The 19,993-nt window shown below is 42.4% G+C and overlaps 3 protein-coding genes across 4 annotated transcripts; all 3 read left to right on the top strand.

The window, feature by feature from the left end:
• The first annotated feature begins 1,522 nt into the window (after positions 1–1,522).
• On the top strand, positions 1,523–2,110 carry LOC121442404 (keratin-associated protein 4-12-like). Of its 2 annotated transcripts, XM_041643946.1 has the most exons (3): positions 1,523–1,614; positions 1,735–1,824; positions 1,870–2,110. In XM_041643946.1, exons 1-3 carry the CDS (start codon positions 1,523–1,525, stop codon positions 2,108–2,110), a joined length of 423 nt encoding a protein of 140 aa, XP_041499880.1. The 2 variants fall into 2 exon arrangements, with proteins under 2 accessions (XP_041499880.1, XP_041499879.1); XM_041643945.1 differs by having other exon boundaries at positions 1,523–2,110.
• Positions 2,111–13,101: 10,991 nt separating this feature from the next.
• LOC121442418 (keratin-associated protein 4-4-like) lies at positions 13,102–13,689 on the top strand. Its single transcript, XM_041643972.1, has one exon. The coding sequence runs from the start codon at positions 13,102–13,104 to the stop codon at positions 13,687–13,689; it is 588 nt and encodes a 195-aa protein (XP_041499906.1).
• A 4,896-nt stretch (positions 13,690–18,585) lies between these two features.
• LOC121442420 (keratin-associated protein 4-7-like) lies at positions 18,586–19,113 on the top strand. The gene has a single exon (XM_041643974.1). The coding sequence runs from the start codon at positions 18,586–18,588 to the stop codon at positions 19,111–19,113; it is 528 nt and encodes a 175-aa protein (XP_041499908.1).
• Positions 19,114–19,993: the final 880 nt, after the last annotated feature.

The raw sequence follows: 19,993 nt of genomic DNA, 5'->3' as shown, positions 1-19,993 counted from the left end.
GGCGTCTGCTCCCGAGAGGAGAGCTGTGAAATCTGAGCTCACTTCCTCTTCCTCCCAGCGTTCTGTTCTGTTTACTTCTCCCACCTATCTTCTAACCAATGAGGGCCAAGCAGTTTATTTTTATCTAACCAATGGCTTTCCTCCATCAAGGAAGGCCAACAACAGACTGGAGATGTGCTTGCATGGGTGTTCTCAGAGAGACCAGACTAACAGAGGTGTGACATGGACCTGGAAGATCATGACACCAAGCCAGGATAGCTGGTTTTAAGTTCCCTTGACTCCAGGGAGGACATAAGGGACTGTCAGCAGTTCTTGTTTTCTGAGTCATCAGCTAGAAGGCATATTTTTTCAGCCTTTAAGCATACACTATGTTTTCACAGTGAGAACACATAGGCAGATATCCTGAGTTAGAAATCTGTACCCTCTAGTCTCCTGCTTAAGGAAATTATAAGCAACAACCAAGATGGAGCAGGAAAGCCTTGGGCTTTAAAAGCCCAACAACACAACATGGTAGGATCCAAGTTAGAGCAACAGGCAAGCACACAGTGAACTATCGTTGATGGGTAGGCAAGTGTGTCTTAAAAACAGGAAATGGATTAATGTCTCCCAATGAAGCTACAAAGACAATAAGTCAACAATGAAAATAAGCTCCTCAGCAGCAAGTTAAGGGACCTTGATCTCATGCTGTAGCTGCACTTGGCAGCCAACTTCCCCTGAGATGCCCTAAGAATAAGTTTGGAGTGTTTGTGCTTGGCAAAAAGCAAATAGCAAAATGCCATGTTTTACAATCGTAACTGAAAACAGTGCTGTGTTCCCCCCATGAGAAAGTTTATTTAATCCCAGCACTCAGGAGGCAGAGGCAGGCGGATCTCTGTGAGTTCGAGACCAGCCTGGTCTACAAGAGCTAGTTCCAGGACAGGCTCCAAAACCACAGAGAAACCCTGTCTCAAAAAAACAAACAAACAAACAAACAAACAACAAAAAAAGAGAAAATCTAAACACTGAGTTATTAATCACAGCTGGCAAGGAATACATCAGTGCCCTGTCTAACACTCAGGCCTTTTCTGGCCATCTGTAACAAATGGACAGTCAGATTAGAACACGGATTTACTCCCCTGGCTGATTAGAAACAATTGCATGTTACACCAGAATGAACAGACTATGTCGTGTGAACTGAGCCCGAAGTGTGTACTATCAAGAGACAAGATGCCATGTGATGGTGCCCTTTGATGATGCTGTGTTAGAAAGGTAATGCAGGAAGTGCTGACTGACAAATTCTAACATACCAGGAAGAGAAATGGTGTTTCCTACCCAACCTGAAAATGTAACCAGGAAAAGAATATTGCTTAATTTTATAATCACATATTTATCAACACAAGCAATAACAAGGAAAGAATGCTGCAGGTGAGGACAGCAGCCCCTCAGTGGGGTATAAAAGGGGATGTGGGCAGGGAGACTCCCACTTCCAAACCTTCCAATTCACCTTCTTGTAAACCAACCCAGAACCTCCACATCTGACACCATGGTCAACTCCTGTTGTGGCTCTGTCTGCTCTGAGGAGGGCTGTGGCCAAGGCTGCTGCCAGCCTAGCTGCTGCCAGACCACCTGCTGCAGGCCCACCTGCTGTGTGTCCAGCTGCTGCAGACCCAGCTGCTGTCAGTCTGTGTGCTGCCAGCCCACCTGTTGCCGCCCCAGCTGCTGCCGCCCCAGCTGCTCCATTTCTAACTGCTGCAGGCCTTCCTGCTGCCGCCCCAGCTGCTGCGTGTCCAGCTGCTGCCGCCCCAGCTGCTGCAACTCCAGTTGTTGCAGTCCCAGCTGCTGTGTGTCTAGCTGCTGCCGCCCCTCCTGCTGTGTGTCCAGCTGCTGCAGGTCCCAGTGCTGCCAGTCCGTTTGCTGCCAGCCCACCTGCTGTCGCCCCAGCTGCTGTGTATCCAGTTGCTGCAGGCCCAGCTGCTGCCAGTCTGTGTGCTGCCAGCCCACTTGCTGCCACCCCAGCTGTTGCATCTCCAGTTGTTGCCGTCCCAGCTGCTGTGTGTCCAGCTGCTGCAGGCCCACCTGTTGCCAGAGCACCTGCTGTCGCCCAGCATGCTCTAGCTGTTCTTGTTGCTGAGAATTCATACCCACAGTCTCATGTTCTTCACCAACTAACATTCTTGATGTAGACCACCTGTGAGCTTAATCCTGCGATGCCAGCTATAAGTCCTTAATTCCAATTGATTAGAATGCTGTTTTTGCCTACAAATATACCCCATCTCTCACTATAGTACTCTCTCTTTCTTATATGAATGCAATGTTGAATTTCCTTTAGATTCCTTGAACCTAGTATGTGACCCCCTCATGGAAGCACTTGTTCTCTGCCCTATTTCCTAAAATGGAGCCATTGCTACAACTTAAATAAATGTGGGCTTTCCAGCCATATAAGTATAAAAGTATTTTGTCTTCTTTTTTCTTCCTGTTGCTATGTGTCAGATTTTCCGTAGCCCACCTCTGAAAATGAAAAGACCACAGAACATGGTGGCATGCATGCCAGCTCTTTTCCCTCAGAAGTCTTCATTAGAAAGCATAAATATGGATGTTTAGAGCCAGTACCTAGATCCCTCCTGCAGACAGTCTCTTACAAAGACCAAGCTTTAGGCAGGAGAGTTCAAACCTCTATGCTCCTACCTGTATTTAAGGGATTATCAGTCAGCAGCTTGCTGAATTAGGCTGTGTTTACGGGACTGTCCAAAGAAGTGTGTGCTCTGTTGGGTTTCGTAAAAGTAGAGCCTTAAACAGGAACTTTTGCCAAAACAATAACAACAAAAAAAGGCTCCCCCGAGGAACCTAGAAGAAACTTCCAGGGAGAAGATTACATTAGTAGAAACAAAGTATGTTTTCTATAAATGCCAATACATTTGATACCATTTGATAGGGAGGTTCTAGAATTTGAGCAAGACTACAACCCTTCCTTCCTTAGAGGCAAAAGATCTGGGCCTTTAATGAAGAAGGACACTTAAAAGAAATTCCACACTAGCTCAAAATTGAGAAATAGACAGTTATTTATTTAGGGGTAGACTCACAAATCAGAATCCTCTGCTGGAACAGAGATCAGAAACCAAATCCTGCAGCTGGACAAAGAGACCGGATGCATGCTCTACATCGGCATGAATAGTATAATAGGCCACACCCCAGTGGGCGGGTAACTACTGGCTCTAGGATTTCCTATAGCAGACCTTTGCACTACTATTCAGTTATCACCGTCTGTGACCATGTGGCGTAGGAGAGGTGCAGGTGTATATGAAAAGAAGTACCCCACGAACATAGCACATAACAAATGAGCAGCGTGAGCCAACTGCATTTTATGCTCACACTAACTTAAGGATGGGGACCATAGAATAAAGGGCACCTGGGTAGAGCATCCTTTTATTCATCCACACACCTCCTTCTTCTAGTTACTGCAGCTCATTTAGTCGGAATACCTAGATCAAGTTATAGTGAACATATCAGATGTCTTCTTTGATGACTCACTTACATCATAACCTGAGATCTCTGAGCCAGTGGCTACTATATTCTTATTTAGCTACAGTGGCTATTCTTGGCCGTTTACATTTAGAACTCAAACTAAAATTGCCAGGACTGCATAGTGGGTCATCGGTGCTAAATATACTGTTCGTCAGGGTCCCTATATCACCATCGCGGAGCAATTAGTCACTGTGAGTCAATTTCAGGTATTCAGACGCTCTATGTTCTTTCAGATCATATTGTGATGAAGAGCAGAATATTCAAGACAACCTGAGGTTAAGCCAGTGAATTTATACTTCTTCTGGGTCTACATGACCCAGGGTTGTCCTCTCCTACCTTTAACGCATTAGGACTCCCTTTTCATTTCATACCAGATGCTGGTAGCTCACTTCCGCCAAGATTTTATATACTGCAAGATAGCTATAACTGGGTCTGTTAAGTGGCCTTATGGTCTTCTACTGACATCTCTTATGATGTAGTTGCTTTGTGGGGACTGTCCTAGAGAATTCTACTGACATATGATTTGATTGATTATTGTAGGACATTTGTTTACACTGTGTGAAGATGTGTTGCTGTGATTGGTTTAATAAAGAGCGGAATGGCCAATAGCTAGGCAGGGGAGAATAGGCAGGACTTCCAGGGCAAGAAAGGATGAATCTAGGCATATCAGCAAGACGCTAAGAAAGTCGTACATACTCTGTGGAGGAGAGGCAATGAGCCACATGGCAAAATGTAGATTGACATAAATGGCTTAATTTAAGTTATAAGAGCTAGTCTGAAACAAGTCTAAGCTAAGGCCAAACTTCCATGATTAATAATAAGTCTCCATGTCATTATTTGGGGTCTGGCAGTCCAAAGAAGGCTTTTACATTTGGTACCCTATCTTGGGTGCCAAATGATGTTTTTCTGTTGGCTTAGTGTCTGCATATGAATCCACTGATATTTTAATTAACATCTGCAGCCCCCCAGCCCCCAGACAGTGCCTTGAGGGCCTTCTAGTCCTACCACCCCAGCTCTGTTACGGGTTTCAACCATATATTGGTTTAAACCAAGTCTCTATTGTTCTATTTACCAATGAAGACTCAGAAGTCAGATGTAGGGGTGAAAGCTTGCTAGATCAGAGAAGCTAAGAAACAACCAGCTGACCTTGCTTTTTGACTGGAGACACACTATCTATCAGAGGACTGTCATCCTTTTCAATTAATGGCTCATGGGTCTGAGAAATCTATCCAGATGGAACTTGGAGGAAGAACCATGGATTTCCATTGGTGCCACTAACCTAGAAAATTTTCTCATTCTTAAGTTCTTTCAGGGTACATATATACATGTTAGATAACATCCCACAAGATCCAATATATACACTGAAAATTATGCACCTAACTTGATAGAACCAACACTACTAATACAAAGGGATTGATTGGTCCAGACATAATAATAGTGGAAGATTTCAATGCGTCTTCTTCAGCCAATTGATCATCTAGACTCCTCTCCAAAAATTACCACAAAACTTTAGGGCTAACATATACTATTAGGTCAGATGGGCCAAACAGAAATCTAAAAATGTTCCATTAAACATCCTACATGTTCTCAGGACCCTGAGAAACTTTTTACAAATCTTATTTAAGACCATAAATCAACTTCTACCAAACATAAAAATTTAAATACGTTCTTGTATGTTATCAGATAGAAATGGAATGAAAATAGAAATCAGCAGTGAAAAAGATTACAGAAACAATACAGACATAGAGAAATTAAATGATATATTATTTGAGTGATCAGTCATTGAATAAATCATTGAGGAAGGCGTAAAATTCCTAAAATCAAATAAAAATGAAAACACAGCTTATCAGAGCCTGTGGTCCATAGCAAAGGCAGTAAGTACTAATGTTTTAAACATGAGTGCCTATAGTTAACAACAAGGACTTTTTTAAAAATCTTTTCACAAGACAGGCTCACAAGGACAATCATCACATTTCCTTCAATATGTGGAAAAACCATACATATGAAAATGAGAGAGGGACTTTAGAAAAGAGTAGAAATATAGTGAGAGAGATTGAGAGATGGGTATCATCAAAGTACATTATATACTGATATAGAATGCCATGATAAAATCCTATTGTTCCATTAACCTATGATAATAACACATAAATAGATATGCATATACATATGTACTGATACACATATGTCTGTGGAGCCTACAGTAACAGATGCTCCAAGTTTGGGTGCCCATGTCTTACAATTAGGAACATCAGGTTCTCCTTCAAAACCCACAGATTGCTGGGAGTTATAATCGACTCCTGTCCTAGTTGCCATTCCTAACTGGTTACCCATCCCATAATTATACCTATATTAATTCTCAGAACTAAATGGTTCTGCCTGGATTCTTTTGTGATCTTATCATTCCCATTACTCCTAGGAAGCTACATTCTGCAGCCATACATCCTATAAAATGAGGGTTTAGTTAATTATCTCTACTCTGAATTTCTCCACAATGCTGGTGACCCCTTAATTGCCTCCATCCTCATCATCTTGGTAAACAGAGCATCTTTTGGGCCACCCAGAAACAAAATGAGTTTGTTGGGCTTATGGCCCTAAAGAATAAATATATTCTAGCATATCCACTTCTCTGCAACCCTTGATATCTTCTTTTTCTTGGTGTTTTCTGTATCAGTCCCTTGTCACTATATGACTTCAAGAAAAGTTAGTGGTTTCAAGGCTGCACTCAATTAACTTGCAGTGTCTGTTGGCCCGGAATCAGACAGTGTGGTTGCATTGTTGGATTCCTGGCACTTCATAAGCTTCAGTAAAGATGTTGGCTGGCATTGGTGTTGAGAATATTTCAGTGCGGGTCTGTGAAATGAAGACACAAAGACACACTGAGAATGAACTTAGCCTCCGTGGCTGCAGGGAGCTCAGTCTCAGTGAACTGAAGCCCTTGCCTTCACCTCCCAGCATCTTTATTTTTTTTCCTATTTTTACACTTTAGCTAGTAGATCTCCATATCTCAAAACAAACTAATAGGCACTTCCAACAGTACAATGTCAGGTACAAATTCCTGATTCATGAGGTACCACAGTTTTCCAGGTCTCCTCTAAACCAAGCTTTGCATAGGCTATGTATCCATGGGAAACTAAGTCAAAATTCACATAAGAGCAACAAAAAGTATTTGTAACACAGAAAAAGACCTAGGGACTGTTTGAAAACTCTGGAGCCAGGCCAGGTATAGCCTAGCTGGGTTTCATGGCCAGTAGAGGTTGCATGCTATCCCTCTGATGCCAGATTGGTGGGACATTATGCCACAACTGGGGACTCTTCTGTTGAGCCACTCTGAGGAAATCCAATTTGGAGCTCTCTTCTGGGATAGATGAGAACACCTTCTTTCTTGACACCACTGGGAAAGAGCTTCAGCATCTCCTAGTTTTGCTCCATGAATTTCTCCCACCTAAATTCATCAAATCCAGTGACAGAGGATGAGCCTGCAAAAGAGAGTTTTCTGACAAGAGGAGATGACTTTAAAACCCGTGGGGGCATTTTCTTAACTAATGGTTGAGGTGGGTGAGCCCAGCTCACTGGATACTGCTCCTGATTCTGTGGTCCTGTATGTTGGGTCCACGGGGGTTGCATAAAGACGGGTACAGACCACCAAAGTCTAATAAACCAGAAGTAAACTTTATTCCAGGAAAAAAATTAAAATAAAAAAAATCTCCATGGGACACAAAAAGCTTATCAGCTAGCTGAGACCCAGCCAGAGATGGAGTGTGTAAGGCTGTGGCAAAGGCCAGTTTCTGAGCCCACCTTGTTATAGTAATGGGGGCACCAAGCAGTAGGTTTGAACAAAGGATATTTTACAATCTTGAGGTAAAACTCAGATACAGATTGCCTTACTTTACAATCTTTATTAACAGAGTTTTTCAGTTAAACTAATGCTTAATCCATTGTCTTCCCTGGTAGTTTGGGTGGTGTTTACTGAAACTCTGCAATCTCTCCTTCGATGTTGCCAGTTTCATGTAGCAGGGATAATGCATAATCAGAGGTCATGTATATCCACCTCCTAAAAGTTAACTCAGCTCATGTTAGTCGTTAATCACGATGGTTGGCATGTTATTTTAGGCTAATTCTGAGTTTGCAAGAGATGCTTTGGCCTTATAAATAGAGTTATGGGTTGTAAAACAGAGTAACCCACTCTTAATAGTTAATCCTCAGGCTGCTGACAGTCTGCGTGCATTCTCCTAGGCTTACAACTTTATATTTCTTTATTTCTACATTCCTATTTCTGGAATCTGCCTTTTTGCATTCTAACTCTTGGACCCTTCAGTATGGTATAAGAAAATAGGCTGAGCAAGCTATGAGGAGTCAGTAAACAGCTTCCTACACCAGCTCCAGCCTCAGGTTTCTGTCCTGCTTGAGTCCCTGTCCTGGCTTCTCTCCGTGACAGATGGTGCTAAGGAAATGCAAGCTGAAACAAACCCTTTCCTTTCCAAATAGCTTTTGTTCATGGTGTTTTTCGCAGCTATAGAAACCCTAAGACAAATCCTAATGGAAGGCATGACTCAAAGAGCTATGGTCCTCTCCTCTGGTTCCTCCTCTCGAGTGCTCACAAAACCTCCTAATGTTGGCCTTCTGGATACTCAGACTGTAACACATAGCATTTGGTGGATACTTTGCCTAAGCACAACATGAAGTGAGGTTAACTGAGGCTACCTTTGGGGTTGTCTGTCCAAGAGAGTATAGAACACTAAACAGAAGAATTGAAATTCAGAACCCAGAATGGCATTCTGCTGCAGAGCATTCAAAAACAGTAAAACTAAACTTCGTTGTTCAAAAATGCAAACCTAGGTGACTGAATGTTGAGTAAAAGAAATGAAAAAGATTATTCCAAAAATTGGGAAAGTCACTCTGTGATGGAGGGAGAGAGAAACAGTCAAGAAAGACATACGGGAACTCTACTTGATGAAACAAAGACTCTCCACTGGGCTTTTGGTGGGTAGATACTCGCTTAATAATTATTTTCTATGTTACACATGAGTATTTCAAACACCTTCCACTATATCTGTGTTTTTATGATACCAAATGCAGGTATCTCTGTGGCCGCCACAGTTAGCAGAATCTAATCTGATCTGTAGAAGGCAAGAAGACAGTTCAGTTCAACATGACCAAGTAGGTGGCATCGGTTCCAACTTCGGGAATATGACCCTGAGTAATTTATTGTAGGCATATTTAAGCACAGCACAAATTGAAAATTCTTCTGGTGATGATTGACTCAATTTCTTGTGCACACCAAAAGACACACCAATCTCTTTGAGGAACAAAGTAACCCAAAACAAGATGGGGTGTGAATACATTGAAACTCTGTGTAAAGTATGTGGGATACCTTCCATAAAGATGTGTTTTATATATTGATTATATATAGATAGATACATTGACACCTTCCTTAAAAACAGGTTCTATAGATTAACTGAGAAAAGTAAGCTCAGAATAAGCGTCTTGGGGAGGATATACTGTGGTCTTGGCCACACAAGTAGCAAAAGATTACCAGGCTACTAACCACATCTGTCCCCAGCCTTCGAGGTGGATAACAGGTCCCTTTGAAGGAACAACATCATTGTTTAACATTACAGGTTCTCCTTATCTGTGAGCACAAGACCAGACCTCTGTGTTGCCTACAACCAAATACTAACAAACAGATATAAATAAATAACATGGAAATATTTTTTAAAAATGAAATTAAAATAACAATAGATGGACCTTGTTATTAATTCACAAATTCTTCTTGAGTATATGTATCATTTTGCAAGAGGCCCAACAATATTATTTAATATATATTCTGAAATATGTATGTAATTTTTACTACAAAGTAACATACATGAATCCAAAATAAGGTTAATTATTTCTCTGTTAAAAATAGCTATTGTAGCTCTATTTAGATAAAGATATTACCATGGAAAAATGGCCAGAATGAAACCCACCTACTGGCATTATATTTATCTACACATAGAATATATAACAGGTATTTTTAGAAGAGAAGGGGCTATGTATTTGCATAACATAAGAGATAACTGGCAAGTAAAGTCCGGTCTACTTACCGTGCCTTTAAAGTCCCTATCGTCACCAGGCATCAGGTTACCTACATTTTCTATTGAAATTGGCCTGGTTCCTGGATGGCATGTGTAAATGCCAACCGAGTCCATTCACATATCCCCAGTGATTAATTATCTGAGTTCTTTCATGATGTCATCATAAAAAGACAGACAAGAAGAAAATTCTGTAACAGGGAAGTAATGGTTCCCCACCTTCTACCGTGGGTGACAAAAAAGGCATCTGTAAGCATGGTGCAGATGTGAAATCTTAATTCTAAGTAAACAGATTGTGGGTAGGACTTACCCAGTAGGTGGACTCATGATGCTCCCACTTCTGAGTTTCCTCTGCCACCACTCAGTGTTCTGTCTATTGTAATTTTTCACTGTACTTCAAGCTAGAGCAGTTTCTCTTACCCATGTGGTTCTGCTGGTATTTGGAATAGAGTAGCTGACAGCGTAAAAATTATTCACCAAAGGTCAAAGCTCATTGTTTGCGATTTGGGGTGATTTCTCTATTATTCACTTACCATTAATTGAAAGTTCATTATTTTGCAACCTATTTTCTTGATTGAAATAGACACAAATGCATGGACTGTGGAAAGTTAAAGGAGGTGGGTCTCAAACTTCAGTTCCTGTTGAGAGAATCTGAGAAGGTTGAAAATCTTCTGAGCTCTAGGTTCCATTGCAGAACAACTGAATAGGAAGCCAAGAATTGGCTAGTTTGCCACAGTCTTCAGCGTGGCCCCACCATGTAGCCAACCATGAGAACCACTGGCTCAGGGGCTGGTATTATCTACCTGTTGTCTATGTCAAAAATGCACCTTGTCTTTTGGAACTGGAGAGATGGCTCAGTGGTTAAGAGAACTGGTTGTGCTTGTGGAGGACGAGAGTTTGGTTCAAGGATCAGCCATATTAGAGGATGCACACCTTGTCCTTAACTCCAGCTCCGAAGTCCTCTACTGGCTTCTGGATACCTTGATACATATGCATACACACACATGCATGTATAACCACACCCACAACCCCCTGCAAATATAAATATATCTTCAAGAAAATTGAGTTATTCCCCCTCCTACCAGAAGCCATGAAACAAAAAATAGTCCTTAAGAAGTAACATATTCGAGCCAGACAGTTGTGGTGAGGCCTTTAATTCCAGCACTGGGAAGGCAGAGGCAGGTAGATCTCTGTGAGTTCGTAGGCAGCCTGGTTTACAAGAGCTAGTTCCAGAATAGACTCCAAAGCTACAGAATAATCCTGTCTCAAAAACCTCTCAAAAAAAAAAAAAAACCAAATATGAGTGAGTACATCCCATGTTCCTCTTTTTGGGTCTGGCTTACCTCACTCAGGATAGTGTTTTCTATTTCCATCCATTTGTATGCAAAATTCAAGAAGTCCTTGTTTTTTACTGCTGAGTAATACTCTAATATGTATATATTCCATACTTTCTTCATCCATTCTTCCGTTGAAGGGCATCTAGGTTGTTTCCAGGTTCTGGCTATTACAAACAATGCTGCCATGAACATAGTTGAGCATATACTTTTGTTGTATGATAGGGCCTCTCTTGGGTATATTCCCAAGAGTGGTATTGCTGGATCCAGGGGTAGGTTGATCCCGAATTTCCTGAGAAACCGAAACACTACTTTCCAGAGTGGTTGCACAAGTTTGCATTCCCACCAGCAATGGGTGAGTGTACCCCTTTCTCCACAACCTCTCCAGCAAAGGCTATCATTGGTGTTTTTTGGACATTGAGCTTATAATTCATGTTCCTAGAGAAGCTAAATAAGAAGGTGAATCCAAAGAAAAACACATAGGCATCCTCATGAATATTAACCTTCATCAGGCGATGAAAGGAGACAGAGACAGAGACCCACATGGGAGCACCGGACAGAAATCTCAAGGTCCAAATCAGGAGCAGAAGGAGACGGAACACGAGCAAGGAACTCAGGACCACGAGGGGTGCACCCACACACTAAGACAATGGGGATGTTCTATTGGGATCTCACCAAGGCCAGCTGGCCTAGGTCTGAAAAAGCATGGGATAAATCCGGACTAGCTGAACATAGCGGACAATGAGGAATACTGAGAATTCAAGAACAATTGCAGTGGGTTTTTGATCCTACTGCACGTACTGGCTTTGTGGGAGCCTAGGCAGTTTGGATGCTCACCTTACGAGACCTGGATAGAGGTGGGCAGTCCTTGGGCTTCCCACAGGTCAGGGAACCCTGAGTGCTCTTCGAGCAGATGAGGGAGGGGGACTTGATCGGGGGAGGGGGAGGGAAATGGGAAGCGGTTGTGGGGACGAGGCAGAAATCCTTAATAAATAAATAAATTTAAATAAAAAAAAACTCTCAAAAAGTAAATATAAGTGTGTGTGTATGTATGTATACATATACATATACATATATATATATATATGGACATGGGAAATGTCTTTCTTAATCTCCTTAAATTTGCATAGAAACCTCTATAATTAACAAAACACCTTTAATTGATGCTTTTATTTGTATCTGTAGATCTTTTATTAAAATATTATATCATTGTAACACTGGGTTTAGTTTTTTCCCTTTGTTTGGAAATAGCTTAAATTTCATTGAAATAACAAGCCCCTAAAACAGCTCATAGAATTGACCTAAGGAACTGGGGGCTCTTGTGGGCCAGGTTATTAATAACATTTTCAAATTCCTCCATGTTCATTGATCTGTTTAGATTTCCTTTCTGCTCTGACCACTTTGGGCAATTTATGTTTTCTAGGAAATCCATTGTCATTTTCAGATGATACTAGCTTGTGTCAAGTTGACAAGAAGCTAACTGTCACAAATGGAAGCAAAAACATATAAAAAACACAGCCCAGTTGTGTCTGTGAATATCGAAAATCCAGAATAAAAAGTAAAGTCAGAAAATAAATAAAAAAAAATATTATATATAATATTCATAGTTATAACATATAATGATATCATAACATCACATATATACTACTACATATTAAAATAATATATTTTAAGTAAAATATATGTATTTTAAGTCTGTGTATGAATATATATAGCAAAAGTCCCAGTCTATTTGACTGTAAGAGATATTTACAAAAGATTACATTACTACAATCCTGACATACAGGTACAGTGAGCCATACAAAATTAGAACAAAGTGAGCAGAACAAGATGCAAAATTTCAGGTGACACCTCTCTTGGAAGAAATTGAAACAGGAAAGACGTTTAAATGGTGCCAAGAATGCACCTTGTCTTTTGAGACTGGAGAGAGGGCTCAGCAGCAGCGGACAATGAGCAAACCAGGAAAAGGAAATGATGAGATTCATCTGCCTTATAATTTAGCCAGGAAAAGAAACTTGTCTAATTTGATAATCACCTGTTTATTAACCTAAACAATAACAAGGAAAGAATGCTGCAGGTGAGGACAGCAGCCCCTCAGTGGAGTATAAAAGGGGATGTGGGCAGGGAGACTCCCACTTCCAAATCTTCCAACCCACCTTCTTGTAAACCAACCCAGAACCTCCACCTCTGACACCATGGTCAGCTCCTGTTGTGGCTCTGTCTGCTCTGAGGAGGGCTGTGGCCAAGGCTGCTGCCAGCCCAGCTGCTGCCAGCCCACCTGCTGTAGGCCCAGCTGCTGCAGGCCCACCTGCTGTGTGTCCAGCTGCTGCCGCCCATGCTGTAGCAGTTCCAGCTGTTGTGGATCCACCTGCTGCCGCCCCAGCTGCTGCATTTCCAGCTGCTGCAGGCCTTCCTGCTGCCGCCCCACCTGCTGTGTTTCCAGCTGCTGCAGGCCTTCCTGCTGCCGCCCCACCTGCTGTTTTTCCAGCTGCTGCAGGCCTTCCTGCTGCCGCCCTAGCTGCTGTGTGTCCAGCTGCTGCAGGCCCTCTTGCTGCACCTCCAGCTGCTGCAGGCCATGCTGTAGCAGTTCCAGCTGTTGTGGATCCAGCTGCTGCCGCCCCATCTGCTGCATTTCCAGCTGCTGCAGGCCTTCCTGTTGCCGCCCCAGCTGCTGTGTGTCCAGCTGCTGCAGACCTCAGTGCTGCATTTCCAGTTGCTGTCGCCCCACCTGCTGCCAGACCACCTGCTGCCGCCCAGCCTGTTCTAGTGGTTCTTGCTGCTGAGTTCTCTCCCCCATGGTCTCCTGTTCTTCACCACGCAGGATTCCTGATGTAGACCTTCCGTGTGCTGAGTTCTGAGAGGCATCTTGTAAAGCCTCTACTACAACAAGATTGATTGGGAAAACAAATGCATTGCCACAATCCTGCCTGTTTCTGTCTAAAATGAACTCACATTTCAGCATTCTTTGAACTCTGTAAAATCTTGCAATAATTTGTTCTTTGCTATATTTTTTTAAAAAAATCAAGCTTTCTACATCTTAAATAAAGTGAAATGTTGAAGGAACATAAATAAAATGACATTGTGTTTTCTTATTTTTCTTGCTAAAATTGACTCAAATTTCCCCTAATGCCTGGGTAAATTGAGAGTTTACTGGATCACACAGGGAACAGTCATCCACTGGTTTTCAAACCTCATGACTAAGAATATCCTAGCATATCTACTTCTTTGCACCTTTTGATTTCTCTCCCTTCATAGGTGTTGAGAGACCAAATGAGTCTAGAATAACAATCAATGGTTATACTACTCCCTGGACACAAAGAAGCTAGAACACCACACAATCATTATCTGTTTCTGTAGACCAGGAATCAGGCACAGGCAGGCTTCATTGTCTGTGCCCTTGTGTGTCACACAGAATCAGGGAAGGTGTCAGCTGGCACTGGGTGCCCTTTTAGGGACATCATGGAAGGGTCTACTTCCACCTCCACTTCTGCGATTGCTGAAAATATTTGCTTCTCTGGTAACATTGGAATGAGAGCCTCGGGATTCCCACACAACACCTGGCTTCATCGAAGGCAGTGACAGGGACAATGTGTAAGAGAGTTGGACACCAAGAGGAAAGTCACCGTCTTTGGTTGCTTCACCCTTGATTGTTGCCCTATGCTGTTCATTAGAAGAAAATCGCTCACAAGAAAGAATTCACACATATGCAGTGGAAGAACAGGAGAGAGAACTGAGGACACAGTAGGGGAACCCTGATCCCAGGTAGAATAATACCAAGCAAAAGAAAAAGAAATTCTGATATTGATAGTCTATGCAATATTCACAAAATTTCTGTAAAACTAAACTACACTGCTTGCATATATTACTGGCTGGCTAATGATGTCAAGAAAAACAAAATGAAGATCATCTAGGATCCTGAGGTAGTGATTCTTTGGGGTTGTGTGGGTAGAGATGTGGTCTAGACAGATATAGCAATTCTTGGAGATGATTTGTCTCTTTAATTAGTCTACGCTTCCTTAAGAGCTAATGTGATGTAAATACACATGTACACTTTTCTAGTTTCCCAGCCACTCAGACCCAAATACTCACACAAAAGCTATATTAATTACAACACTGTTTGACCAATGAATCTAGCATATTCCTAGCTAGCTCTTGTCTCTTAAATTAACCCATTTTTATCAATCTGTATACTACCACAAGGCTGTGGTCTACTGGTAAGGTTCTGGTGGGGGTCTTTCTCATTTGGTAGCCACATGGCTTTTCCTTAACTCTGCCTATTCTCTCTTTATATCTCTGTTAACTTTACTCTGCTAAAACCATTGGCCAAAACAGCTTCATTCATTAACTAATGGTAATAAAACATATTCACAGCATACAGAGGAGACTCACACATCACTAGTATATGCATGTTTTTCTAAGAAAAAAGCTTATTTTCAAACAGATGAATTGAAATGATAACTAAGTTTAGACAACAAGATTAGATTAAGAAATATCTATATCTATATACCTACACACACACACACACACACACACACACACACACACACACACACACATATATATATATATATATATATATATATATATTGGGTATTTTGAGACAGTGTTTCTCTGTATCTTTGGAGACTGTCCTGCTCACCTCGAACTCATAGAGTTCAGCCTGCCTGTGCTTCCAGAGTGCTGAGATTAAAGGCATGCACCACCTCTACCCGGGTGAGCAATGAAAATATTTTATAAGCAATCAGGAATCAATCAATGTGGGAGGGAATTTTAATGATTTTAATGCATAGATCACTCTCAAGACTGATAATACTGCTTAATATATTTTCATTTGTGTATTTAATATATTCATTACTTTATATTTGTCCATCCATTCATTATACATGCATTCATTTAATATATATTCATTAGTACTTAATGGAGCTTCATTTTTAATTATAAGGAAGTCAATTGTACTGCAAGTATGAGGCTTCCCACTGCATGCATCTATCCGTATAGATCATGAGGTTATAAGTTAGGCACTGTTACTCACCTAATTATCCATTTTAGCTACAGACACGATACATACCAGGAATTTGTATAAAGTAACATGATGCTTGACAAGATACCATCTCATCCTGGGCTGGGTTTCTGAATGACATGACACAGTTCCTGGATGCCTTTTGCAAATACAGTTGTCTCCCCTCCATTCTAAGCCCACCTACATAGTGCAAGTACAGCCTAGGGTAGACATCACGTGGTTCTGGGGCATTGCACTGCTACCAGTTATCAGTTCTGGTCGCTTCTATCACACTGGCATCAATTATCCATTCCAGACTACCAGAACATTTGGTGAGGTGTATACAGAGTGATTCTCTCAGCATGGAGTTTCCTCTTTAATTATTCCCATCTATAGTGGCTTCCCACTGGGCTTCAGGCCCATTCTCAGTGCTGTGGGTCTCTTAGTCTACAGTGCTTAGAGTTCAATGTTTCCAAGTCAGGGAAATTTTCTCCGTGATTTAGATGCCACTGAGTGAAATGTAGCTGGTTTTGCATGCTCTCTTCTGTACGAATGCAGCTCTGTAGTGTGGAAGTTTCAAGGAGAGAGATCTCAATTGTTGGGCACTGGGATAAACCATGGAATGTTACAACCTTTTGACACATATGATCTACTACAGACCTATTATATGAACTATTGTTTTGGAAAGGGTAGGCAAAGACAATTTTTTGACCCTTGCCGAATGAATCAGTCATGTCTCCAACTAGCTTAGTGGCTATGATTGTTTACAAATTGTTTGACAGAGGCAAATCACTCCACTGTTTTAGTTGTGGGAGTGAGGCCTTGGCTTAGTTCTCATGTGCAGTTTTCAGTGTTGGGTTTGACCATAGACTCTTCTTGCACATGCTATACAGCATTCTGCAACTGGATCTTAGCCTCAGTCCCAGAGAGCTTCATTAACTTCCCTAAATCAACAGGGAAACCTCTCCTCTAACAACTACCTGTGTCTTTATCTTTTTACTCTTTCTATGACGTTTTAAATCTAGCAAGCATTTTACTATTGCTATGGACACATCTATGTTTCTGTCCTTCATCTTCATCAGTGCTACAGAAGAAAATCCTAAAGTAAAAGCGCGCACACACACACACACACACAAAAAAAAATGAAAAGTGGCTTAGCAAGCCAAGGAGAGTAAAGTTTGCGTGGGATCGGTCTTTAAATTATCACCAGCTAGCCTCTTGTTCTTCAGCCTAAGGGAAGAAGGGAACAGCATATCTCCTTCTCAGAAGCTGTAGTCAACCAGCCAGTGGGATGGGGACTGTGCAGGTGGCAGTCTTTCCTCTGACCACACAGTAGACAGATGCAAACAGAAATCCTACCATTGAAATACCCGCTTCCTCTCATTGTCTTGTTATGTCAGTATTAACAGAACTCTTGAAGGGAGCAGTCCAGTCCACCATCTAACTCCAGGAGCAGGAGTGCCTATAGGGTCCAGGACCTCAACAAACACAGTAACGTTGGGTACAAGCTAGACTAGTGCTTCATAACCTTTCTAATGCTGTGCCCCTTTAATTCAGTTCTTCACGTGATCCCAACGTTAACATTATTTTTACTGCTACTTCATAACTGTAATTTTGATACTGTTAAGAACTGTAGTGTAAATCTCTGTGTTTTCTGGTCTTCTTAGGCACCCTGTGAAAGGTGACCTCCACAGATTGAGAACCACTGAATTTAGAGCAAGAGGCAATAACAGCTGTGCAGTAGGAGTTCTGACATCTTGAAACAGAAACAATATGGCTGGCAGGATCAGTTAAAGCCAGAAGACAGGATGGTAAAGTAATAAGGCCAAGGAGAGCAACTTAAGGGACATGCATTTTATGATATAGCTCAGCTCTGCAGCCAAAACTCTCCATAGTGACATTAAAATTTGTGTTAGAGATTTGTTTTTCATAGAAAAAAAGAATAGGGCTGGAGAGATGGCTCAGAGGTTAAGAGCACTGACTGTTTTTCCAGAGGTTCTGAGTTCAATTCCCAGCAACCACATGGTGGCTCACAGCCATCTGTAATGAGATCTGGTGCCCACTTCTGGCCAGCAAGCATACAGACAGACAGAACACGGTATACATAATAAATAAATAAATTTAAAAAAGAAAAAAAGAATAGAATCTAACTTTTTACCATCTACCTTACCACCTGGAGATTATTCCATCTCTAGAAACTGAATCACAGTCTACATGGAGAGTTGTCTGGGGTCTAACCTTGTCCTTTCACCCTCCTCAGTCACGAGAAAAGATCTGTGGGAGTAATAATGGCCTGAGTACACAGTCTAGCCCTGTATAGCATGAGACTGAAGGGAGGAGCAATAAGACACACAGTGTCTTGTGAAAACCCTTCCAGAAGGAACTAAATTTCATAAGAAACTTGACAGATGGTTCATCGAAAACTGCCAATGAGCCCTAACACACCAGGAAAAGGAAACTCTTTTCCATTAACCTTGAAAATTTAGCCAGGAAAAGAAACTTGCCTAATTTGATAATCACCTGTTTATTAACCTAAACAATAACAAGGAAAGAATGCTGCAGGTGAGGACAGCAGCCCCTCAGTGGGGTATAAAAGGGGATGTGGGCAGGGAGACTCCCACTTCCAAATCTTCCAACCCACCTTCTTGTAAATCCACCCAGAACCTCCACCTCTGACACCATGGTCAGCTCCTGTTGTGGCTCTGTCTGCTCTGAGGAGGGCTGTGGCCAAGGCTGCTGCCAGCCCAGCTGCTGCCAGACCACCTGCTGCAGGCCCAGCTGCTGCAGGCCCACCTGCTGTGTGTCCAGCTGCTGCAGACCCAGCTGCTGTCAGTCTGTGTGCTGCCAGCCCACCTGTTGCCGCCCCAGCTGCTGCATTTCTAGCTGCTGCAGGCCTTCCTGCTGCCGCCCCAGCTGCTGTTGCCCTAGCTGCTGTGTGTCCAGCTGCTGCAGGCCCTCTTGCTGCACCTCCAGCTGCTGCCGCCCCTGCTGTAGCAGTTCCAGCTGTTGTGGATCCAGCTGCTGCCGCCCCAGCTGCTGCATTTCCAGCTGCTGCAGGCCTTCCTGCTGCCAAACCACCTGCTGCCGCCCCACCTGCTGTGTGTCCAGCTGCTGCAGACCCCAGTGCTGCATCTCCAGCTGCTGCCACCCCACCTGTTGCCAGACCTCCTGCTGCTGCCCAGCATGCTCTAGCTGTTCCTGCTGCTGAGTGCTCTCACTCCCAGTCTCCCGTTCTTCATCACCCACCATTCCAGATGTGAACTACTAGTCTCATGAAGCCCATTGTCTTAACACATTTATTTTTACTTCCAATTACACTGTCCCTGTGTCTCTGTCAAATGAACACACAAATGATTTTTATGAAATCTGTAAACCTATTCTTATAATTTTCTCTTCTCCATTTCAAAAACAGCCTTCTCCCTTGTTTAAATAAATCTTAGCTTTGCAAGAATACAAGCGTACATATGTCTCATCTCTCCATCTTGAATTGTCATCCTCATTTGTCAATATTTCAGTTCGTCTCTAACAGTGCCATGATCACAGCAGATGATTTCACGTGTGTCTACTGTGTTCCCCCTGTATTCGTCTTCCATTATAGGAAGAAGATTGCATAGGTCAAACACACACATCTCCATGACCACCTCTATTGAAGAATGGTTTGTAGGAAGGATAGAGAAGCCCCTGAGCAGAGAGCTCAAGTAATGAAATGCATTGAGATCGTATGCTCTCCACCACTTCCTTCCAAGAGGAAGTGCGTCACTGTGATGTTCCTGAGTCCCTGGGTGTCATGAGAGCTAGTTGTCTCCTGTGATCCTTTGCTCATTGTGGTCCCTTTCAGCTTCCTCTTTGCCGGGTATGACCTTTCAAGTTCAAATTCTTCCTGAGACTATTGCCCAAGTACCTGCTTCATGTCTACCACTGCTGTCCACCATATCTGAGACAGCCCCACCAGTGAAGCAACTCAAGAATCCCATATCCCTATTCATGTGTCACCCAGCACCCACACAGAGGCACCATGAGTGACTGTGCAGTAGCAAGGCCTAATTTCAGGATTGATACTTACTGTATTGATCTATTACTTCATGAAC

This window comes from Microtus oregoni, unplaced genomic scaffold (assembly GCF_018167655.1).
Source record: "Microtus oregoni isolate MIOR12 unplaced genomic scaffold, Mior012 000091F_ref0000469, whole genome shotgun sequence".
Classification (NCBI taxonomy): domain Eukaryota; kingdom Metazoa; phylum Chordata; class Mammalia; order Rodentia; family Cricetidae; genus Microtus; species Microtus oregoni.
The sequence above is the reverse complement of the archived record's forward strand: the minus strand, read 5'-3'. Positions and strand labels throughout refer to the sequence as shown.